Source organism: Muscardinus avellanarius (assembly GCF_963383645.1).
Source record: "Muscardinus avellanarius genome assembly, chromosome: 15".
Classification (NCBI taxonomy): domain Eukaryota; kingdom Metazoa; phylum Chordata; class Mammalia; order Rodentia; family Gliridae; genus Muscardinus; species Muscardinus avellanarius.
In genome coordinates this window covers 66,052,819-66,078,133 of record NC_137801.1, presented here as the reverse complement: position 1 = coordinate 66,078,133, position 25,315 = coordinate 66,052,819, and the positions used below count along the sequence as shown (strand labels likewise).

Here is a 25,315-nt window from a genome sequence, read left to right as displayed (position 1 = left end):
TAAGTAACTAAAACAAAACCAAATGCACCAGAGTAACCAAGACAAACATAAAAAACTGATTAAGAAAAATATTTCAGACAACTGAAGAGTTTAAAAAACAATTCTAAAAAATATCCTTAGAGTTAAGCCTGGTGGCACAAGCCTGTAATCCCAGTACTTGGGAGGCTGACAGGAGGATGACAGATTCAAGGCCAGCCCCAGCAACTTAGTGAGACCTTGTTTCAAAATAAAAAATGGCTGGGAGTATAGTTCAGAGATCGAATGCTACTAGGGTTTAATCCTCAGGAAAGCTCAGTAAGATATAGCATCTACAAAAGCAGTAGAGGAGAAAAACAAAAAATTAAAAACAGAAAAGGTGAGCGTGGTGGCTCACGCTTCTAATCTTAGGAGACTAAGACAGGAGGATTGCAGGTTCACGGTCAGCCTCAGCTACTTAGTGAGGCCATTTGCAACTCAGTAAGACCCTGTTTCAAAATAAAAAATAAAAAATAGGGCTGGGGGTGTCACTCAGTGGTAGAATGCCTCTGGGCTCCATCCCTAATACAGAAAAAAAAAAAAAAATCTTTAGATTTAAAAATCTTTAGATTTAAAACAGTCAATCACTGAGTGCAATAAGAAGGATGTATGAAATGAATCCCAAACCAAGAAACAACCTTGCTAGTAGGATTAGGCATATTAATCCTTCTTATAAATTCCTGAATCACTAAATATGTCCCTAAAGACTGTTGTCCCTCTTCTAAAAACCTCTTTTCCTTGATGTATTTGTAGAGCTTGCTCTCAAGTAACTTTTCCAGAGTTGTTACAGCTGACCAACGGGCACACTCCCATCACTCTCTTTTTATTTTGGTTTATTTGCCTTCATAGCACTTTTCACCACTGAACTATATAAATATAATAGTACATTTACTTACAGGTACTTTTTAATACCTATCTATTCATTTTTGTGGTACTGGGGGTAGAACCCAGGGACATTCTACCTCTGAGATCCTTTATTATTATTTTTATTATTATTCTTTATTTTGAACCAGTCTCACTGAGTTGCAAAGGGCCTTACTAAGTAGCTGAGGATGCCCGCAAACTGCAATCTTTCTGTCTGCCTCCCAAATGCTGGGATTACAAGCGTGCACCACCACACCTGGCTCACAGGTACTTTTTAAATCTGCGTTTAGATGGTGGAAGTTTTTGCTACTTAGCTAGTGCAAGATTTTGTGAAAATTAGCAAAAAACTTTAGATTCCAAATATTAGGCCCTCTAATATTTTTAGATACCAAATATTAGGTCCTATTATTTACCTCCTTCAATTGGCATACATTGAAACCCTTAGAAACAGTAAACATTTGAGCTTGAATTTAATTCTTTAGAAAGTAAACTATTCATAGCTTTCCTATGAGTACACTATGTAACCCCAAACCTATAAAATCTGACTTCTTATACCAAGAACAAAATTTCTAATTAATATAAAACAAATAAACATACATACATCTTCTTCCGAAGAGTAAGTAACAAACATCCTAAATATCCTACAGACAATTCTGATAGATATAGGGAGTCACTCTATCAATATGTCAAAAATGTCAAGATGTATATACTACCTTTTTCAAAATCATGGTTTATTTTCATTTAGACAAATTTAAAACCGATCTGAAAACCATGCAAACTACAAATAATTGTGAAATAAAATTTAAAAAATATAACCAAATTCAGAACCAGTTTAACTGCTACCAAAGAACAATTCATGAAATTATATTTAAAGTATATCTTCTAAGCTTTGGGTGAATGGCCATTATGCCTTTTTCATTTTCTAAAAGAACAAAAAGAACAAAAGCTGATAGCAAAAAGAAAAGATACCTCTGATAAGCCCCTTTTTGAAGACAATGTGCAGGTCAATACATGGTCACCTATGTTCTGTGGATTCTGTTTCAGAAAGCTGTACATTGACTGGGCGGCTTCAGGACTTTCCAACTGAAGAATTGCCTTTGGAGAAGATAAAAAAGTATGAAAAGCTCCTAAAACAATTAATAGTAGAATTACTGTAAGCAACAATTCTACTCATTAGCAGGTACCGAAAATAGGGAGTCAAATATTTGTACAACTATGTTCATTATTTCTAACAGTTAAAAGGCAGAAATGACAAACTGTCCATCAATCAATGAGTGAATTTAAAAAATACGGTATATGCCCACAATAGAATTTTGTTCACCCTTAAAAGGGAAGGAAAGTCAGGAGTCATGGCACACCTATAATCCCAGTACTTAGGAGGCTGAGACAGGAGGATTACAGGTTGAAGGCCAGCCTCAGGAATTTAACAAGGCCCTCAGAAACTTGGTGAGACTGTTTCAAAATAAAAAATAAAACAAGACTGGGAGTGCAGCTTTAAGGTAGAACACTGTAGTTGTATCTCCAGTACTACAAAAAAGGGAAAGGAATTCTGACACATGCTATAACATGGATTAAAGTGAGTTACAAAAAATCAAATACAATTCCACATAGTACCCAGAGTATTCATCTTGACAGAAATAGTTAAGTAGATCAAGCACTTCCCTAGCACACATGAGGCCCTGTGTTCTATCCCCAGTACTAGAAAAAGAAAGAGTAAGGGAGGGAGAAAATGAGAAAGGACAGGACACAAAAAATAGAATGGTGGTTGATGGACAAGGGGGAGGAGGCATTGGGAATTATTATTATGAACAGTTAGCTTCAGTTTAAGATGATGGAAATTTTCTGGAAATGAAGTGATGATAATTGCATAACATGAATGTGATTAATACCAATGAACTGATACTTTAAGTTGGTAAATGTTTTGCAAATGGCAAAATTTGTATAATTCACAATACTTGTTTCTCTTAAAGTTTTAAAGAATTTGTGCATAGCTAGGTGTGGTGGTGTATGTAATCCCAATACTTGGGAGGCTGAGACAGGAAGATGGCAGGATGAAGGATAGCCTACGTAGTGAGACCTGGTTTCAAAACAAAAATAAAAAACAGGAAGCCGGGCGTGATGGCACATGCCCATAATCCTAGTACCTGGGAGGCTCAAACAGGAGGATCCGGGTTTTAGGACAGCCTCAGCTACTTAGTGAGGCCTTCTGCAACTTAGTGAGACCTTGTTTCAACATAAATAATAAATAGGGCCAGGAGCATAGGTTGGAGGTAGAATGCCCCTGGGTTTCATCCCCAGTATCACACCAAAATATAAAAAGGCTGGAAATGTGGCTCAGAGGTAAAATGCCCCTGGTTTCAACTGCTGGTACCAAAAAAAAAAAAAAAAAAAAAAAAAGGTAAACTGGATGTGGCAGGACACATGCCTGTAATCCCAATACTTGGCAGAGACACAAGGACCACAGAATAGCCTCAACAACTAGCTAGGCCCTCAGCAATTTAGTGAGACTCTGTTTCAAAAAAATAATTTAGAAAAAGGGCTAGGGTTAGCCGGGCGTGGTGGTGCACGCTTGTAATCCCCGCGCTTGGGAGGCGGAGACAGGAGGATCGCGCAGGTTCGAAGCTAGCCCCGCGTGCTGGCTTAGGAGACCCTGTTTCCAAATAAAAATGCAAAAATAGGTCTGGGAGTGTAGCCCGGAGGTAGAAGGGCTTCCAGGAACCCCAGTACCACCAAAAAAAAAAAAAAAAGGGGCTAGGGTTATAATTTGGAGATAGAACGGCCCTGGGTTTGATCCCCAGCACCAAACCAACAACAAAAATGATTTTTTTTCTTTCAAGTTAGTCCTTATTTCAAAGTAAATAAACAAGAGATGACAATCCTAAATGCTGCAAAGGTCAAAGCAATACTGGAGATTGAACCTAGAGGTATTCTACTCTGAGCTACATCCTCAACTCTATTTTTCATTATTTTGAAACAGGATCTCACTACATTAAGGAGGGCCTCATTAAGTAGCTGAGGGTAGCTGTGAACCTGTAATCCTCCTGTCTCAGCCTCCTAAGTACTGGGAATACCTTCTCCAATTAAGTATTTTATACAAAGTAAATAATATGAAATCCTGCCTAAGTAATATATTGCTGATCCAAATCTAGTTTTAAGGAGATAAGACTGAAACAGATACAAGAGGCATAAAATGTAAATAGATGATTAATTTTCGTTCTTAGTTTTAAGCTAAATTATGAATTTAACTTCTTTCCTTATAAATGAAGTTATATATTCTCTACAAAACACCTAAATTAAGCAAAAACTTGTTACCTTGTTTTTATTATTCATGAATACATAGTGATCCACTTTGCCAAACTGATGTCCAACACAAAGCACACACTGAAGTCCATCTTCTGGTAAATTATCAAGATGTACAAATCGGTTGTAAATTTTATCTATATTTGCCTATTTTTTTAAGAGAGCATAAAAAAAAAGTTGCAGCATCAAACTGTGAAACACAGATTAATACTAAGTTAGTATTACAGAAGCCAGATGATTTCTTCTCCCAAGGGTAAGAAAATGAAAAGATACAATGTAGATAAAGAGAGTCCCATCCCTTTTTTTTACTTTTTACTTTTCTGGTGCTAGGGATAGAATTCAGAGAGAGGGAATAGAACCCAAGGTTTTGTATATACAAAGGCAAGCACTCTACCACTTAGCTACATCCCCAGGCCAATAGAACAGTTTCCATTTTAGATTTGGGAAACCAAACATATCAAAATAGTAGGTATAATATTTTTATTATGAACATGTTTATCCAAAATATTCCCCTCAAATATAACACTGACCTATTTTGCATAAATTATGCAGTTCAGTGGGTGTAAATTTTTTTCACATCAAGGATTTTGATATCCTTTTTGATTTTTTGCAGTACTGGGGGTGGAACCCAGGGGCATTCTACCTCTGAGCTATAACCGCTGCCCTATATTTTATCCTTTATTTTTGAAACAGGGACTCAATGAGTTGCAAAGGGACTCACTAAGTAGCTGAGGCTGGCTGTGAACCGAGACCAGCGTGTCTCAGTCTCCCAAATGCTGGGATTACAAGCGTGCACAACCCAGGTTATGATATCCTTTTAGTTCTTATTTTTGACCAAGAAAATTACCCATATGACATTTCCATCATCGTAATGTCTTAAAATTACTACTTAAGGTTTTGTTTAATTCCTAAAAAACAAATTAGTAAAATAATTGATGTTTCTATTAAACAAGTAAACAAAAGCATGTAAATGCAAAACTCACCTCTGGGTCATTTTCTTTAATCAAGGCTGTAAATAAGGCTTCCTAAAAAGCCAGAAAGATAAGGTATAAGGCTCTTTTTCATTCATTTACTTAGTCAAGATTTATAATGCTCTATACAAATATTCACTATGCTTTATTTTTAAAAAGCCAACAAAGTTTCAATTCCTTCCAAAAAATGTCTTCATCATTTTGAAAACATTGTTACTCTACACCTACCTATACAACTTGATTTTTCTTATTCCCTAAATTAAAGATTAATAAGGCAATACCAATTAGGTAGAAAACTCAAATTCAAAAACAAGAGAATAGAAACAAAAAAAAAGATAATTCAAGTAATGAAAGAAAAGTTAGCTAAGCAATGCAAGGGATGAGAAAAAAACAGAGATGTTGGGAAATAAAAATAGCATAGTAGTAGCCTGGCATGGTGATGCCCACTTATAATCCCAGCATTTGAGAGGCTGTGATAAGAGGACAGCAGTTCTAGGATAGCTTCAGCTACTTAGGCCCTTTGCAACACAGTGAGATCCTGTTTCAAAAAAAAAAAAAAAAAAAAAAAAATAGGGCTGAGGGTGTAGCCAGAGATAGAATGCCCCTGGGTTCCATCCCCAGTACCACCCCCCAAAAACAACAACAACAACAACAATAACACCACCAACAAAAAAGCCAATGTAGCATGAGAAAAGAATGTCAAAGCCGGGCGTGGTGGTGCATACCGCACTGGAAGGGGGAGATAGGAGGATCTCGCAGGTTCGAAGCCAGCCTCCACTGGCTTAAGAGACCCTGTTTCCAAATAAATAAATAAATAAATAAGATCTGGGAGTGTAGCCCAGAGGTAGAAGGGTTTCCAGAAACCCCAGTACACCCCCACACACACACACGAATGTCAAAGTTGGCAAAGGATAATGGAAGGCTTTGTGTACAGGAAAGGAGCTTAAACTTTATCTTGTGAGACTATGGATCTTATTAACACTACTGAAATATATCAAATAATCGCAACAGGTCGGGTGTGGTGGCGCACACTTGTAATCCCTGCGCTTGGGAGGCTGAGACAGGAGGATCGCACAGGTTCAAAGCCAGCCTCAGCTACTTAGTGAGGCTCTCAGCAACTTAGTGAGACCCTGTTTCCAAAAAAAATAGAAAATAGGTCTGGGAGTATAGCCCGGAGGTAGAAAAGCCCCTGGGTTCCACCTCCAATACCACCCCCCAAAAAAATTACTAACAATTTTATCAAATTAAGAGTGACTTTTAATAAAAAGTGTCTCAAATTAAATGCATTTCCACTTTCCTTAAGAGATCCAAATGTCTCATCCCAGGATACACAGAGACACTGAAGGGTTATTATATCAGATGAAGCTGAATTTGAATCGATTTAAACTTTATGTCAGTCACATGGCTTTATGAAGAAGGACTTGAGGGGAACAGAACTGAAAATAGATGGTCAAAGAAATATTAGTTTGGTGGGCCAGAAGATTTTAAGAGATGAGGTAATGGTAGGTAAAATGAAAAAAAAGAAAAAAATTCACAATTAAAAACAGACAAGAAAGCCAGGTGTGGTGGCGCACACTTGTAATCCAGCATTTGGGAGGCTGAGCTCCAGGAGGATCACGGTTCGTGAACAGCTTCAGCTACTTAGTGATGCCCTCTGCAACTCAGTGAGACCCTGTTTCAAACTAAAGAGTAAAAAATAAGGCTGGGGTTATCACTTGGAGGTAGAATGCCCCTTGGTTCTATTCATAGTACCGCAAAAAAAAAAAAAAAAAAAAAAAAAGAAAAAGAAAAAAGAAAAGAAAAGAAAAGAAAAAACAAACAAGATTGCCAGGTGTGACAGTACACACTTGTAATCCCAGTACTTGGGAGGCTGAGCCAGAAGGATCATAGTTTAGGCCAGTCTAAGCTACTTAGTGAGGCCCTCCACAAATTAGTGAGACCCTGATTCAAAATAAAAGTGTCAGGCTGCAGGTGTAGCTCAGAGGTAGAATGCCCCTGAGTTCCATTCTCAGCACCACAAACACAAAAACAAACAAAAAAAGACAAGACCAACTAAAGGACTATGAAAAATGAGAGAAAGAAATTAAAGATGACCTCCAGGATTCCTATTTGAGTCCTAGTATGATAAGAGTAGGGAGGAGAGACCTATTTTCAAATCATTTTCAATATTTTCCAAACCCAACATACATAAGGTATAAATTCCCTCAATATGAAAATAACTTTCAAACAACAGACTAAGTGATTATTAAAGGACAGGAAGAAGTTTTCAGTGTTTTGGAAAAAAATAGATGACTCAAAGAACACTAGGTAAAATAACAAACTATAACAAATCTAATAAAGTTAAAGACACCTAATAAAAATGATGTTATAAGTCTATGACTTACCTCATCTTTCATATTCATGTTTTCAGGAGCCATACTTAAGGAGAGTTGATTTCCATCCATGGATATCGGGAAGCAAGTATAGAATTTTACCATAGAATCTGCAGATTTTCTGTTTATTTCCACATATGCCTTTTAAAATGAAAATATAAGAACGAAAAAATAAATGTCTTATTTTAGAGTCAAATGACTTATACAACTTAAAAAAAAGTCATTTTTTAAAAATTTAGCAACCCTTCATTTTAATACAAAAAATGTCATTTTGGTACTGGGGACTGAACCCAGGAGTGTTCTGTAACACTCCTGCATCAGCCTCCCAAGTACTAGGATTACAGGAATATGCTAATAAAAATCTTATTTACTGTATCCTTTGTACAGTAGCAGTCAGTAGTATTGAGCATGTTTTAAACATAATTTTTTTTTTGGGGGGGTAAAGGGTAAACCCAGGGACATTTTACTCATTAGCCCCATTTTATTTTTTATTTTAAAACAGGGCCTCACTAGCAGGAGTGTGGTGGCGCATGCTTCTAATCCCAGGAGGCTGGGACCGGAGGAAGGCGATTCACAGACAGTCTCAGTTACTTAATGAGCCCCTCCACAACTTAGTAAGATCCTGTTTCAAAATAAAGAATAAAAAAAAAAAAAAAAAAAAAAAAAAGGCCTGGAAGTGGAAAAGCCCCTGGGTTCCACCCTCAGTACCACAAGAAAAAGAAAAAAAAAAAATCTAGATTATTTGTGTCTGTCTATTTATACATATACTTTGGTATATAATAAAAAGATTTCAATTTCAATTGTTTCTGTACACTCCAAATTTCCCCTATTTCAATGTATTGTCACATAAGAAACCCAATACACATATTAAATATATGTGTTTTTTGGGGGAGGTATTGGGGATGGGACCCAGAGGCATTCTACCTCTGAGCCACACCCCCAGCCCTATTTTTTATTCTTTATTTTGAAACAAGATCACCGAGTTGCAAAGGACTAAGTAGCTGAAGCTGGCCATGAACTGCAATCCTCCTGTCTCAGCCTTCCATATGCTAGGATTACAAGCATGTGCCACCACTCCCGGCTAAGAACCCTATTATTTTAAAACACATTCCCTTTTATTCTTATCTGTCTTTAAACATTACAAATAATATATTTTTAAAAAACAACTTTACTAATACATATCATATACAAAGTTCACCCATCTAAAAGTACACAGTGGGGCTGAGGATGTGGCTCAGTGGTAGAGCACTTGCTTAGTATGCACAAGGCTCCAAGTTCAATCCCCCGCACACCACACAAACACACACACACACGTATATAATGCATTCTTTTCGGGGGGGTACTAGGCATGAAACCCAGGGGCATTCTACCTCTAAGCTATACCCCCAGACCCCCCCCCCCTTTTTTATTCTTTATTTTGAAACAGGCTATCACTAAGCTGCATAAGGCCTCAATAAGTAACTGAGGCTGGCCGCAAATCTGAAATCCTCTTGTCTCAGCCTCCCAAGTACTGGGATTACAAGCGTGTGCCACCATGCCCAGCTAATGCATGTTTTTTAATATATTTAGTGTTGTACAAACATTCAAATAACCTACTTTTGAAATAACGTGAAACTACATACAACTCACTCCTACTTCCTCAAGTACACTGGTTCTGAATGTCAGTAAACATGTCTAATTCTTATCTTCAACGTCTCCAGTGATCTCCAACTCCTATTATAAGAACACTCTTTTTTACCACTCTATTGGTGTCATTTCCTTATATTTAAAATCTTTCTGAAATCTTATCCCTATAAATTACCTTGTAAGTTATTTATTATTAACAGTAAATCTTACCATTATTTTACAATTATAAAACAGTAATTACTGAAAACATAAAACATAGATAAACCTAATTGTTCTAAGTATTGTTGACATCATTAGTTTGAGTCTGAAAGTGGTGAATACCCAGCTCAATTTTCACTAGCGAAACAGGAGAAATAATATATACTAGTAAAAGCGCAATTTATAAATCATTTTTAAAATCTTTTATTAAAAATATTAAAGATACAAAACATTTTCTAGTGAACTAAAATTCTGAGCAAAAATTTGACAAATTAGCAAGCCATTTACCTTTACCATTGAAACTATGCCTAGCCGGGCGTGGTGGCGCACGCTTGTAATCCCTGCGCCTGGGAGGCTGAGACAGGAGGATCGCACAGGTTCAAAGCCAGCCTCAGCTACTTAGTGAGGCTCTCAGCAACTTAGTGAGACCCTGTTTCTAAATAAAATATAAAATAGGTCTGGGAGTATAGCCCAGAGATAGAATGCCTCTGGGTTCCACCCTCAGTACCACCAAAATATAAAAAAAAAGAAACTATGCCTGATTAGAATAATACTAAAATAAATGTTTTACATTTAAAGTCTCTTATCATAAAAGTTTAATTACCTTGACATGCTGCTTGTAAATCCTTTCCAGTATTGTGAATTTAGTATTTTTCAAAATGTAATTTCAAGAAATATGAATAGTCACAATTCTTACCTTCTGGTGAGATGATAAAATCAAAACATCCTTTAAACCACCGAATGGTTTTGCCAAGTTATAAATTTCCTCTACAGAATATCCTTTATTAGGCAAGTTAGAAATAAGTACCACACACATTTCCTCTGTTTCCTTCAAAACAAATTTAAAATACTGATATGAAATTTTGTTTGCCTGTTTTATATACATAAACATATGCTTCACATTGTATGATTCACATATCTTACATTAGTACTTAAATTACATTTAGTGCAGAGGAAAACCTGATCAATTCAGGAGGCTGATCTAAACTTCACATTCAAACAAGTCTCCACCCAGATTTGCAAATTTACATTCTTCATACACACAGAGTAAATGTCGTTATACTGTCTGTCATCTGGTCCAGGTAGGTTTCTCTTTCACCCACTATTTTAAACCCAAGCTCACCTGTCCCTGACTACAACTCCTTGCTTTCATGTACTGCTGCCATCCCTACACCCTGTGATGCTTACATCATCAATCTCCAAATCAGCATGTATCTATCTTCCAAAGTAAGATAACCACACTAAAGGCATTATAAGAAAGGTTATCTTACCTCCTTAGGACCCTTTACCCCACAACCCTATGCATATTTCAAGTAAATACTATCTTTTCTACTATCCCTTCTCTCAGGGAGACTTATTCTCCAAAATAACTCTCTCATCAAACCAGTTTAGTGGATGTTATAAAATTCCTAAAGATGTGCCATGGTAAACTTGGCAATATTTTATTTTCTTTTGTTAAAAAATGTGTGTGCATTTATCTGTCTGTCTGCCTATTTGTTTGTTTGTTTGTTTGTTTGAGGGAGGGTACTGGGGATTAAGTCCCAGGGCATTCTACCACCACCTTGCACTCCCAACCCTTTTTCATTTTTTGTTTTGAAACAGGGTCTTGCCAGGATGCTGAGAGTTTCAATGAGTTGTTGAGACTGGTCTCAAACCTCTGTGTGACCTTCCTGTCCTAGCCTTCCAAGTACTAGGATTACAGGCATGTACCACCATGCCCAGCACAAAAGACATAATTTTCATCAACAAATTGTGAGTGATTTCAATTGGTGGGCCAATCAGGTATGCACATAAATGGTTCCTTCTAAAGTGTTTTATGGGACTACTACTTGTCCTGTACTGCTGCTTGCAAATATTCTTCCTAAAATAAAGTAAGTAGGACAAAACTACTTAATTTCTTGATGGATGGATCAGAAGCTGGGCATGATGGCACACACTTGTAATCACAGCATTCCGGAGGCTGAGACCAGAGGATTACGGTTCGTGAACAGCATCACTTAGTGAGGCCCTCCATAAATTTAGTGAGACTCTATTTCAAAATAAAGAAAAAAAAAATAGGGCAGGGGTTGTAGCTCGGAGGTCTAATGCCACTGGGTTTCATCCCCAGACCCGTAAAAAAAAAAAAAAAAAAAAAAAAAAAAAAAAAAAAAGATCATACAATAAATTTATGTTTTGCAGCAAAGTGATCTAAAAAACCTCAATCTATAAAATCTAAATTACAATTTTAACATACTCATAACAACATCTATAACCAGAAAAAAACCAATAAAGTGAACTTTATGCCCTTCCAATAAAACTGAAAACTACACTTGCCCCTCCAAAAATAAATATGCCAACACCCTAGTGTACTCTAAATATTACTCTATCTCCCATTTGTTGCTTGGGAAAAATAGAATACCAGTACTTGGGAGGCCGAAATAGGAGGATCAGAGTTGGCAGGCAGCTTCAGCGAGTAGTGAGACTCATCAACCTAGTGAGACCTTGTTTCAAAATAAAAATAAAATAGGGCTGGGAGTGTAGCTCAGAGGTAGAATGCCCCTGGGTTCAACCCCCAGTACCACAAAAAATAAACAAATATATAAAATTCTATGGATTCTAATTTGATCTGTTATCTACTCCAATACCCATTTTGGCTTAACACCTTGTACTCAAGAAGAGTAATTTTCAAATGTATGTATATTTATTGATAATCTGTCCCTAAACTTTTACAACTTACTCTATAACTCAAGGTTTTTTAACTAAAACTATACTTAAGGAATCACAAATGAAAACGTTTTTCAACAAGCCAACTATTAGGTTTTATAAGAAAAATGTTTTGCTAAAAATCCTTAAATTTTAAGGAAACAAACAAAATATAAAAACTGACCTTGCTAACTGGTTCATTTTCTGTGGTCTCCAAAACAGCTAAAAACCAAATAATATTAATTATTTATTTTTAAATTCATACAAATATATTTTTTAAGATTCCACTTTATTCCACAATGAATTAAATAACAGCTGTATGAAAATGTACTAGAAGATGCAATCATTCTTAATTTGGCTCATACCCTGATATTATTCACCCCCCCCCCACACACACACGGTGTTAGAAATCTCAGTATCTTTTTTCTTAGAATTTTAATTCTTCTTTAAGAGAACAAAATAAAATTTTTATTGGCCTACCTGAAATAGTTTCTTTAGCACTGTTGTCAGTGGCTTTGGCTTCTACACTGGTCTTTGTTTCAGAATTTCCTGCATGAAATAATTTATTTTAGTTGTCTACTGAAATATTAATATAATTAAACTAATAAATCTAAACATTAAAATTACTTTGTCATTTCAGGTCTCCTTATGCTGACCTGACAAATCAAACTTACCACACATAATTCTCTGAAAAACCATTCCTTTGAGAATTTTTAAGGAAAATTTCAAAATACTCCTTGAATGTACACCAAGAACATTTACAGAAAACAAAATACTGAATGAAAGCACTTCCAGATTACCTGGTACTGTTGTTACAGGTTTATTGGAGTCTTTGTTTTTTATATTCCCAGCCTTTTTGGCTTCTAAAGACTTCTTTCCAGTAGATTTTGCTTTTAAAAGTAGAAATGAACCATTATTCCAAGGGTCTACTCAATCTTAGAATATTATTTCATAATATTGCAGTAGTAATTAAGTCATTCAACTTTATTATAAAATCAATTCTTTCCATTTATTCACTATTTCTATTTATTTTCAATATCTATTTACTAGTACTATTAAAAGCAAACTTAAAGTAGTGACAAATTCTTGTTGATGTCCTTAAATGAGTCACAAATTTAATCCTCATGCGGCAAAAACAGAAATTACTAAAATCATGCTAGTTTTGATGTGCTACATTTACTTTAAATAGTGCATTTACAGAAAAAATGCACTAATACTTTACAGAATGAAGTAACAAACATCCGAGAAATTGTACAAGCTATGGGAAGACAAAATAAAAAATTACACAATTTATAGGGAAATAAGTAAGTAGCCTGTGATTATACAGTTGTCAAAATGTACAGTTATATGGTTTGTGTGTACACATATATATAATAAAGCTATATATCATATTTTCCAAAATGGAAGTTAGAAAATGTCAAAGCCCTATATGGGTCAGGCTTTAAACATCAAAGAGGCCGGGCATGGTGGTGAACGTTTATAATCCCAGTGCTTGAGAGGCTGAGACAGGAGGATAACAGGTTCAAGACCAACCTGAGCAATTTAGTAAGGCACTCTTCAACTTAGATCCTGTTTCAAAATAAAAAAAATAGAGCCTGGTGTGATGGTGCATGCTTGTAATTCCAGCGGTTGGGAGGCTGAGACAGGAGAATTGCACAGGTTTGAAGCCAGCCTCAACTACTGAGTGAGGCTCTCAGCAACTTAGTGAGACTCTGTTTCCAAATAAAATATAAACTAGGTCTGGGAGTATAGCCCAGAGGTAGAAAAGCCCCTAGGTTCCACCCCCAATACCACAAAATAAAAAAAAGCATTAATTAATTAGTTAATTAAAAAGTAAAATAGGGCTGGGGTGTAGCTCAGGGGTAGGATACCCCTGGGTTCAATTCAATCCCCAGTATGACTTAAAAAAAAAAAATCAAGTAGGTATCTACAAAACTCTTCAAGAAATTTTTAGATATTAAAAATTACTGTATGGCTTTAAAACTTGTTTTTGATATGCTTATATTCTTCAACACAGAATTAGAAATGCACTTAATAATACCTCTCTTCCCCAGTAGTCTTACCTGTTTTGGTAGCTTTACCTTTAGCAGCTACCATTACCACAGATTTTACAGAACCCGCAGATTTCCCTAAATCACAAAAGCTACAGTCAAAATAGGTATCAAAAATCTACAAAAAAAACTTCAGAGAAACAGAAAGAACAACAGATTATAGTATATTCAAAACATAAATTGCTATATCATCTTTGAGAACATAGGTCATTTTCAAAGTTAAGCAATCATGGTAATTTGTCCAGTATGTGTGTAGGAATCACTGATATAAGAATTTAACATCCTTACTGGGGTAATGGAAAATAGTATTTGGGTAAATTAAATGAATCTCTGAATACGGACCAACTAGAAGCTAAATTACTTGCTATAGCACGATGGCTTCAAATCTGTAATCCTCCTATTCCAACCTCCCAAATTACTGGATTATAGACACATAGCACTATGCAGGGCTTGAATTACTAGGGTGTGTGTGTGTGTGTGTTACTGACAACTGAGTGTGTGTGTGTGTTACTGACAACTGAGTGTGTGTGTGTGTGTGTGTGTGTGTGTGTGTGTGTGTGTGTGTTACTGACTACTGAACCCAGGGGCATTCCACTTTAAATATACCCCCTGTCCTATTTTATTTTTTTATTTTGAAACAGGTCTCACTAAATTGAAGAAGGTCTTGTTAAACTGCTGAGGCTGGCTTCATACTTGGAATATTCCTGCCACAGCCTCCCAACTACTGGTATTAAAAGAGTGTGCCACCACACTTAGTTTAAATTACTAATTCTAAAGACATAAAACAATTCCAAATCCCATGCTTTTTGCGTGTGTATATATGATAATGGAGATTAAACACAAGAGCATTCTACCTTTGAGCTATACCCGAAGTCCTATTTATTTACTTATTTATGTAGTACCAGAGATTGAACCCAAGGGCATTCTACCTCCAAGGTACATCCCCAACCCTCTTTAATTCCTTTTTTTTTGGGGGGGGGGTGATACTGGGGGTGGAACCCAGGGGCTTTCTACCTCTGGGCTATACTCCCAGATCTATTTTATACTTTATTTGGAAACAAGTCTCACTAAGTTGCTGAGAGCCTCACTAAGTAGCTGAGGCTGGCTTCGAACCTATGCAATCCTCCTGTCTCAGACTCCCAACCACTGGGATTACAAGCGTGCGCCACCACACCCGGCTAATTCTTTTGAAACAGTCTCACTAAGTTGCGGAGGGCCTAATTAAGTAGCTGAGGTTGGCCACGAACCTATGATCCTCCTGTCTAAGCCCCCAGACCTAATTTTTATTCTTTATTTTGAAACAGGTCTCACTAAGTTGTGGAGAGCTTCACAAGTCGCTGAGGCTGGCCATGAACCTGTACTCCTGTCTCAGCCTCCCAAGTACTGAGATTACAAGCCCACACCACCACACCTGGCTTATTTTTTGTTTTTCTGAAACAGGATCTTGTTAAATTGCTGGACTGGCCTCAAACCTACAATCCTTCTGTCTTAGCCTCCCGATCTCCCAATCTCATGCTTTTAAGGGTTCCAAAACAATTTAACATAGAGCCTCTCAATCTATACTTCCTTGGCTTCTAGCTGACTGAAAAGCGTTCAAGAACATCTAAAGGTCACATAAAAATTGCTTTGAGTCAGGTCTAGTGTGTCCTAGCTATATAAGACTACTTAAATAGTTCTAACCATTCTTTTTATCTACAAATCTATTACTGATACTTTCTGTGATGATGCTATTTATAGGCTATGATAATCAAAACTGAAGTAAAGATCTACAGAGCCAAAACCTTAGCTCTGAGAAACTTAGCTATGAAAATTAGATTCATAACAACTAGCAAAAAAGTATAAAGAAAAAGCCTAGAATCAGAAACCAGTAGATCTAAGTTGAATTCCAAGTTAAATTAAGAAAATATAGTGCATTAACTGATTTCTGTGAATATTTCCCCATATACAAAAGGATGGTCAATGATTGTCACAACTACCTAACTGTAACATTGTGAGAATAAAATCATACTTTAAAAAAATTGTCATACAAACATATCGAAGTCAACCACTAAGCTAAGCAAGGGAAGGAAGGATGGGGTGGGTATTGGGTAGGGGTTAAATCAGTGATGTGTACATGTATGTACACACAAGTTTTTTTACCCCAATATGATGTATGAATATAATGCACTAATTAAAAATTTTTAAAAATTAAGTCATACAAAAAGAGAATACCTAACATCCATAAAAGTCAATAGAAATAGCCTACGAACCTACCCTTTATATTCAGACAGCCCATATCTTTGTTCACACGAACATACCAAGAGTCCTCCCCTTAACTGCAATTCTGCTTTCCATAATTTCAGTTAACTATCAGCTGGAAATATTAAAGTTCCCTAAATAAATAATTCATATGCTTTAATTTATATGCCATTCAGAGTAGCATTGTGCAATCTCTAGTTGTCCTGCTTTATCCTGGACACAGAATCTTCATCCTGAGATATAGAATAATCCTTTGGCTTATCAATGCTGCATGTACCTCTGTTACTACATGACTTCTGAGGTATTAGTGCTTATGTTAAAGTAACCCTTATTTTATTATGGCCAAAAGTACAAGAATAGTGGTGCTGACAATTTGTATATACCAAAGAGAAACTATGAAGTCCCTTTTTTTTGGGGGGTGGGGGTGCTGGGGATGGAATCCAGGGGCTTCTTACCTCCAGGCTACACTCCCAGACCTATTTGTATATTTCTGTTTTGGAAACAGGGTCTCACTAAGTTGCTGAAAGCCTTACTAAGTAGCCAAGGCTGGCTTTGAATCTGCGCGATCCTCTCATCTCAGCCTCCCAAGTACTGGGATTACAAGCATGTGTCACCACGCTTGACTTAAAGTTCCTTTTAAGTGAAAAGGTGAAAGGTATTCTACAAGACTATATTCATGTAGCTTTTTATTATTTTATCACCATTGTTGTTAATTTGTTATTGTGCCTAATATACAAAATAATTCTTATTCCAATTATGTGTGTGTATATATAAGAAATTATGTGTATAAAAGAGAAACTATATATATAGGGTTTGCTACTATCAGCAGTTTCGGGTACCTACTATGCATTTTGGAAGATATCCCTGTAGATACAAGGGGAACTACGGTACCAATCCTTACAGACTGTCACCTAAAAAGGCAATACCCTATAGTAAACTAAGCTTCAATATCCCAACTGGGTATTTCTTTTACTAATCCTGTTTTTATCACAAGTGAATTCACTTTACGACTTCCATTTTGGTAAGAGAATTAATTCTCCAACAGTGACACCCATACACGTACTATAATTTCTGTGTGTGTGTGTGTGTGTGTGTGTGTGTGTGTGTGTGTGTGTTACTAGGGATTGAACCCAAGGGGCATTCTATCTCTGAGCCACATGCTCAGCCCTATTTTACTTCTCCATTTTGAAACAGGTTCTCAGTAAGATATACAGGGTTTCACTAAGTTGATGACACTGGCTATGAACCTGTGCCCCTGCTGTCTCAGCCTCTCAAGTACTGAGATTACAACCGACTATTTTAAGTGTCTGTTAAGTAAATGCAGCTTTATTACTTTAAAATCTACTATAGCTAATAAAAACTTCAGAAATCCTATTTGTTATGTGGACAACATTAGTGAAAAACAAAGACAACCACAATGAAAGAGGAGGGAAATATCTGTGATGCTCATCGAAAAAAATGGTCTCCTGGTAAATTATCTTACTTTTAAAATTACTGTAAATGAAAATCATTATCTACAAATTTCATTTTTCAAAACTGCTGGATATACGCAATACTGCTTCATCATCTATTGCTACATATTATTAAAATTATCTCATGTCTAAATTCCTAATCTTAAAACATATCTGGGGCTCAGTGCTATAGTGATTGCCTAGCATGTGGAAGACCCTTGCTTCAACCATCTGTTCCCCTTCACCCCCACACAAAAAACAAATAAAACTCCATACCTGCAGATTTGTTTACTTTGGCTGCAGATGTCTTGGTTTGTCCAGTTTTGGCTAAAAGAACAAGAAAATCATTTAAACAATACATTACAAATAATATAATTAAAATTTAGATAAGTAATAACCTGAGGATAATTTTATAGACTACTATAAGAAACACTACTATAGTTATCTTTGTAGACCCAGGGAATTTTAAGTACTGGGGCAAAATCTTAGACATGAACTTGATGTGTCAAAAGGCACATATTGAGCTGGGCATGGTGGTGCACGTTTGTAATCCCAGCACTTGGAAGGCTGAGACAGGAGGACCACACAGGTCTGAAGCCAGCCTCAGCTATATAGTGAGGCTCTCAGCAACTTAGTGAGACCTTTTTCCAAATAAAGTATAAAACAGTATAGCCTAGAGGTAGAAAATCCCCTGGGTTCCACCACCAGTACCACCAAAAAAAAAAAAGCACATATTAACCGGACATGGTTTACAACCATGGTATATGGTTGTAAATTCAGTATTTGGAAGACTAAGAGAAGAGGATTGCAGGTTCGAGGAGAGCCTCAGCAAGTAGTGAGACTCTTATTACCTATTGAGATGTTTAAAAAAAAAAAAAAAAAGGCTGGGGTGTAGCTCAGAGGTAGAATGCCCTGGGTTCAATCCTCAGTGCCAACACACACACACACACACACACACACACACACACACACAAAGCCAGATATGGTGCCGCACACTTGTAATTCCAGCATTTGGATACTGGGACAGGAGGATGGGGTTCACAGACAGCCTCATCTAATTTAGTGAGGCCCTTTGCAACTAAGTGAGACCCAATTTCAAAATAAAGAATAAAAAATAGGGCTGGGGGTGTAGCTCAGAGGTAGAATGCCTCGGGGTTCCATCCCCAGTACATACTGCAAAACAAAACAAAACAAAAAAAGGCACATCTTAGGCTGTAATAATTAATAGCATGTGAGAGTTGGGCTTTTCCATTTCCACTCAAATACAAAACACCAGGTCATAAGCCTAAATAACAGAAGTTATCGATATTTCCAATATAAGACTGACACAGAAATGATTTATTTTTTGTTTAATTATAAATCATATCAGTTCAAACTTACTTAAAAGTCATTTCTACTTTAGATTTTCTCTTAAAATCTCTTCACGCTATTTGCCAATTTATATTCCACATTGTTGATGTTTTTCTCACTTATTAGATCTCTTTACATATTAAGAAAATTATACCACAAATAATAATTTTGTGTGCGTGCAGGGGGGGGGTGGTATTAGGGATGGAATCCAGAGAGATCCTACCTGTGAGCTACATCCCCAGGCCTTTTTATTTATTCTGAAATATTTATTCAGTTTTTAAAGGTCTTGCTAAGTTGCTATCTCAACCTCCCTAGTATTGGGCTCACAGGCAAGTGCCACTATGCCTGGCTATTTTAAAAAAACAAAACAAAAAAAGTACAGTATGTATCCTAAACTTTACTGACCCAAAACATCTTCCAAAAATTAGTCTTTTACACAAAACACTTCGGGAAATTATATTTAATAAGCTAAAATTTTGTTTAAATCCCGAGAATGACTTATAAAGTTCTTCTATAGAGTCATTCTTTAATTTGTTATGCCATCTCCCCACATAATATAACCTTCTATTTCCATAAACTATCTGTTCACAAATACCACATAATTTAAAATCTTAGTCAAAGTTACTGCTTTCCAGAAGTCATCTGTAGTACCTCTACTAATTTCCATGACTTCATATTCTATCCAATTATACATTATTTGGGGGAAAAAAAGACCCTTTATACAATCCAATTTCCAGTCATTTAACAAAAATTTAACTGTCTAAATATGTTTTATGTCTGATTTTAGTTTTTCTATTTTGTCCTTTGCTATTAAGCTGTTTATTCCTACTAGTGTCAAGTAGTAAAACTGTATGTATAAAACTGCATGCAAAATTCATTTAGCTGCATTCATAATACAGACCTCAAGTATTTCCCCAAGTAAAAAGAAGCAGTTTTAGCACATGAATGTAGTAACATTTAGTTCCCTTTAGTCTTTTTTTGCTTATTTTTTGGCTCTCAGCTAACTTTCAAATCAAATGGGTACAGATACTCTGCAATCTTACCCTACCTTTATGTTTTGAACTGTGTGTTTATTGGGAAGTGATGAAGGATGGTATTATAAAACTAACCTAGATATGTAAAACACAGCTATTAACTAAAGAACTATAGTAGGCATTTTATGTATATTATTTCATAAAGTCCTTTTATTTACTAGAGATTCTATAATTAGAGAATTAAACATTAGCCACTTGATCAATACAATTAAAGAATGCAATTTGAGTCTCTCCCATTAAAGCATAATAATGTCTTCCTACCATCACTATATAAGAACTTTCTAGTAAAATGACAATATCTATTCATTTGAAGGAGTATTAAAAGTTAACCACTTACCAGTAGAAACTGAAGTAACACTTTCAACGGTTTTTGAAGAAGTATCTGCATCTTTTCTATTTAAAAGAAAAAAAAATAGTACCAACTTATAAATTCGAACTTCTCTAAAATCCAAGTATCACAGAAAATAAAAACCAGATGCTTCCCCAAATTAGCAAAAACTAGGAAGAAAAAGGTAATAGGAGGTCAGGTTGTAGAAAGGGCCCTATTGAGAAGCAATTAAGGTGACCAATGAGAGGGGATGGGATGGGGAGAATGGAACCTCTTTAAAACTAAGGAGGTACAGCCGGGCGTGGTGGCACACGCTTGTAATCCCCGCACTTGGGAGGCAGAGACAGGAGGATCGCGCAGGTTCGAAGCCAGCCGCGCGCACTGGCTTAGGAGACCCTGTTTCCAAATAAAAATGTAAAAATAGGTCTGGGAGTGTAGCCCGGAGGTAGAAGGGCTTCCAGGAACCCCAGTACCACCACCAAAAAAAAAAAAAAAAAAAAAAAAACTAAGGAGGTACAGGAGGTACGTAAACAAATGTATCAAAGATAATCACCAATCAAGCATGGGATCAAGGGAGGGGGAGGGAATGGGATGGGGATTGGATGAGGGCTAATTGGATGATGTGTGTTTGTATATCCTCTCAAGTCTTGTATTCCAATGTGATGTATGATTACAATGCACCAATAAAAGTATTTTTTAAAAAAAGCTTATTAAGCTATTATTATTGGTGATCTAAAACATAGTTTTAGGATGTGGTGGCACGGTGCATCCCCGTACTTGGGAAGCTGAGACAGGAGAATCACATGTTTGAGACCAGCCTCAGCAACTTAGCAATACCCTACTTCAAAAATAAAAAAATATGTTGGAGGTATATCACAGAGGTATAAGGCCCCTGGATTGAATCCTTAATACCACAATAAATATGCAGTTTTTAAAATTGAAATTTCTTTAATTCATATGCACATTAATTCTCACATAGGTAAGATGGAATCACGTACTTTAAAGTAGATGCAGATAATTTTTTTGACTCGGAAGGCTTCTTCTTCATTTCTTTGTTCTGTGAAGGAAAAATATTTTGAACAAAATATTTAACTTTCTTCCAATTATTGAAAGCAATATAGAAAAGAAGCATAAGGAATTCAGCAGAAACAATTAAAATCTTCCTCTACTCTGAAGCATAAAAGCTTACTGCCCCTTTTCTGTGTGTGTGTGTGTGTGTGTGTGTGTGTGTGTGTGTGTGTGTGTATGATACTGGGGATGGAACCCAGGGGTATTCTATCGCCAAGCTATACCTCCAGCCCTATTTTTTATTTTGAAACAGGTTCTCACTAAGTTGCAGAGTGTCTTACTAAGTAGCTGAGGCTGACCGCAAACCTGCAATCCTCCTATCTCAGCCTCCCAAGTACTGGGATTACAAGCGTGTGTCACCACATCCAGTTTATTTATTTATTTACTTTGTGTGTGCGTGTGATACTGAGGAATGAAGCTAGGGGCATTGTACCTCTGAGTTATACCCCCAGCCCTATTTTATTGCTATTCTGAGATGGGGTCTCGCTAAGAAAAGAGTCTCACTACTTGCTGGGAATGTCCTTGAACCTATGGTCCTCTTATCTCAACTTCCCAAGTACTGGGATTACAGGCATGTGCCACCACACCTGGCAACTTGTGATTATACATCATAATTTTATATTCTTTTATTACTCATATATATTTTCTTATTATCTTTCAAAGCTATGCCCAGCAGCATAACTCTTTTTTAATAAACCAATGGTAAACTTTCTGTTAGTTAAAACTGAACAAGCCAGGTATAGTGGCGCATGCTTGTAAAACTAGTACTTGGGAGGCGGTGACAGGAGGACTGCACAGGTTCGAAGGCAGCCTCAGCTACTTAGTGAGGCTCTCAGCAACCAAGTAACACCCTGTTTCTAAATAAAAAGAGTAAATAGGTCTGGGAGTGTAGTCCGAAGGCAAAAGGCCTCTGGGTTCCATCCTCAGCACCACACAAATAAATAAACTGAACAAAACCCTAAATGATAAAACTGGTAATAACTAATGTTGCCATATACTTTATTATCCAACCAGTATAGTAGGAATAAATGGATGGCATGCATATAAGCAGCCATAAACTAGAATGAGCTACCTTAGCAGAAACTAATCAGAAAAAAATGAGATAAGATCCTTTCTCTAATAGCAATATAAATATTTTATACAAATATATTATTTTAAAAAACAAACCTAATCCATCCAAATGTACAAAAACTTTATGGAAAAAATTATGAAATTTACTAGAGGACATGAAATTAAATCTAAATAATAGAGATAAGCCATGTTTCTGAATAGACTCAGTATTACAAAATCAATATGAATTAAGCCGGGTGTGGTGGCACATGTGCTTGTAATCACCACGCTTGGGAGGCAGAGACAGGAAGATCGCGCAGGTGTGAAGCCAGACTCGCTGGTTTAAGAGACCCTGTTTCCAAATAAAAATATAAAAATAGGTCTGGGAGTGTAGCCTGGAGGTAGAAGGGCTTCCAGGAACCCCAGTACCACCAAAGAAAACATCAATATGAATTCATTATAGTATCAATTACGTCTCCTTAAGATTTTTCAAAGAACCCTGATTCTAAAACTAATAGGATTAAAGCTGGGCATAGTGACATACACTCATAATCCCAGTACTTGGAAGGCTGAGACTGGAGATTTGCAGGTTCATGGCCAGCGTCAGTTACTTAGTGAAACCCTCTGCAACTTGATGAGACCCTGTTTAAAAAGAAGAAATAAAATCAGACAAGAGTGTAGCTCAGAGGTAGAATGCCCCTGGATTTAATCTTCAGCGCTACAAAAACAAAATACAAAACCAACCTAATAGGTAAATGTTCAAGATTAAACGAAAATGATTTTAAATAAATAAGAAAAAGAACTCTGTATCAGGTGTGATGGCATATGCCGATAACCCCAGCTATGCAGAAGGATCACAAATTTAAGGCCAGCCTCAGCAACTTAATGAGACTCTATCTCAAAATAAAAAAATAGAAAAGAAAAAAAAATAGAGACAGGGATATTACTCAGTAGCAGAGTACCTGAGTTCAATTCTCAGTAGTCCCCCATTATTTTTTAAAAGAACTCTACTAGAAAGACAAGAAAATATCATAAAGTATGATCTGTGATCCTCCTGTCTCAGCCCCCCAAATAGGCCAGTCACTACGACAGATTTAAATAAAATAATTAAGCTACACAGTAAAACCATAAAAATTATTAGATCAGTGCAACAGAATAATCCAAAGCAGATCTATGTATCTAAGGCAATTTATACACATAACTGTAGCTTTTCAAGTCAATAAGGAAGGACAGATTAAGCATAAATGGTACTGGGCTAATTGGTTACCCATTTTTAAAGTAATATTAATCCTAGCCACACATTATTCCACAAATAACAGATTTAAAATATAATGAAGCAGGACTTTATGGCACATACCTGTAATCCCTGAGATAAGAAGATCACAAGTTTGAGGACAGCCTCAGCAAGTTGTGAGACTCTCATCATATTTAATTGTATATACAAATGTATATACAAGCAAAACACTAAAATACTTTTCATCTGTAATACAAATTTATTATCTAGGGTAATAGATATATATATATTTTTTTCTGGTGGTACTGGGGATTGAACCCAGGGACATTCTATCACTGAGCCATACTCTCAGTCCCTTATTTCTTTTTTCTTTTTCTTTTTCTTAATAGGATCTCACTAAGTTACTGAGACTGGTCTTGAATCTTTGATTCTTCTTCTGTCTCAAGACTCCCAAGTACTAGAATTATAGACATGTGTCACCACACCCAGCTGAAATGAACCCAGGGGTATTCTACTTCTGAGCTATACCCCCATCCCTATTTTACTCTTTATTTTGAAACAAGTTCTCACTAAATTGCAGAGGCTCTCACAGGTTGCTGAGCCTGGCTATGAATCTGTGAGCCTCCCTATCTAAGCCTCCCTACTACTGGGATTTTAAGTCTGCACCACCACACACAACCTCAAATGAAATCCCCTCCCTGCCCCAGTACTGAGGATAGAACCCAGGGGGGGCATCCTACCTCTGAGGTACACACCCAGCCCTATTTTCCACTCTTTATTTTGAAACTGAGTTGCAAAGGTCCTCACTAAGTAGATAAGGCTGTCCCCGAACTGTGATCCTGTCTCAGCCCCCCAAATAGGCCAGTCACTACGACAGATTCAAATAAAATTTTTAATGACAAATATACAGTGAAAAAATGAGAAGATATAGACAACTCACCAAAACCAATAACAAGCCAGGCATGGTGGCGCACACTTGTAATCCCCGCTTGGGAGGCGGAGACAGGAGGATTGTGCAGGTTCAAAGCCAGCCTCGCTGACTTAAGAGACCCTGTTTCCAAATTATAATATAAAAAAAATGGGTGTCTGGGAGTGTAGCCCGGGGGTAGAAGTATTTCCAGGAACCCCAGTACCACCAAAAAAAGAAAAAAGAAAAATAAAACAAAAAAATTGTAATTATTTAAAAACACTAAAATTTATTATCATTAAAATGCAAATTAAAACTAGATACCATGGTTTTTACATATGAGATTTTTTTTTAAACTAAAAGAATTAAGATGTTAATTTTTTTGTGAGTGTCGTACTCGAAACTGACAGAAGGGGAATTCTACCTGTGAGCTACACTCCCAGTCGTACTTTTTTCTTTTTCCTTTCCTTTCCTTTCCTTTCCTTTCCTTTCCTTTTCCTTTCTTTCTTTCTTTCTTTCTTTTTTTTTTTTTTTTTGGTACTGGGGTTCCTGGAAGCCATTCTACCTCTGCACTAT

The 25,315-nt window shown here is 36.5% G+C and overlaps 1 protein-coding gene across 3 annotated transcripts in view; it reads right to left on the bottom strand.

Annotated features, from left to right (window-relative positions):
* ZNF638 (zinc finger protein 638) overlaps nucleotides 1-25,315 on the bottom strand; it is a gene marked incomplete at both ends in the record, with an annotated part of 110,343 nt that overhangs the window by 17,470 nt on the left and 67,558 nt on the right. For all 3 annotated transcript variants that reach the window (XM_080712047.1, XM_080712046.1, XM_080712048.1), the window contains 12 exons: nucleotides 1,849-1,974; nucleotides 4,192-4,326; nucleotides 5,163-5,204; nucleotides 7,535-7,663; nucleotides 10,044-10,175; nucleotides 12,213-12,250; nucleotides 12,509-12,577; nucleotides 12,829-12,918; nucleotides 14,092-14,157; nucleotides 18,045-18,095; nucleotides 20,490-20,545; nucleotides 21,479-21,537. In XM_080712047.1, coding sequence (XP_080568173.1) covers nucleotides 1,849-1,974; nucleotides 4,192-4,326; nucleotides 5,163-5,204; nucleotides 7,535-7,663; nucleotides 10,044-10,175; nucleotides 12,213-12,250; nucleotides 12,509-12,577; nucleotides 12,829-12,918; nucleotides 14,092-14,157; nucleotides 18,045-18,095; nucleotides 20,490-20,545; nucleotides 21,479-21,537 — 993 coding nt within the window. The remainder of the gene's footprint in view (nucleotides 1-1,848; nucleotides 1,975-4,191; nucleotides 4,327-5,162; nucleotides 5,205-7,534; nucleotides 7,664-10,043; nucleotides 10,176-12,212; nucleotides 12,251-12,508; nucleotides 12,578-12,828; nucleotides 12,919-14,091; nucleotides 14,158-18,044; nucleotides 18,096-20,489; nucleotides 20,546-21,478; nucleotides 21,538-25,315) is intronic.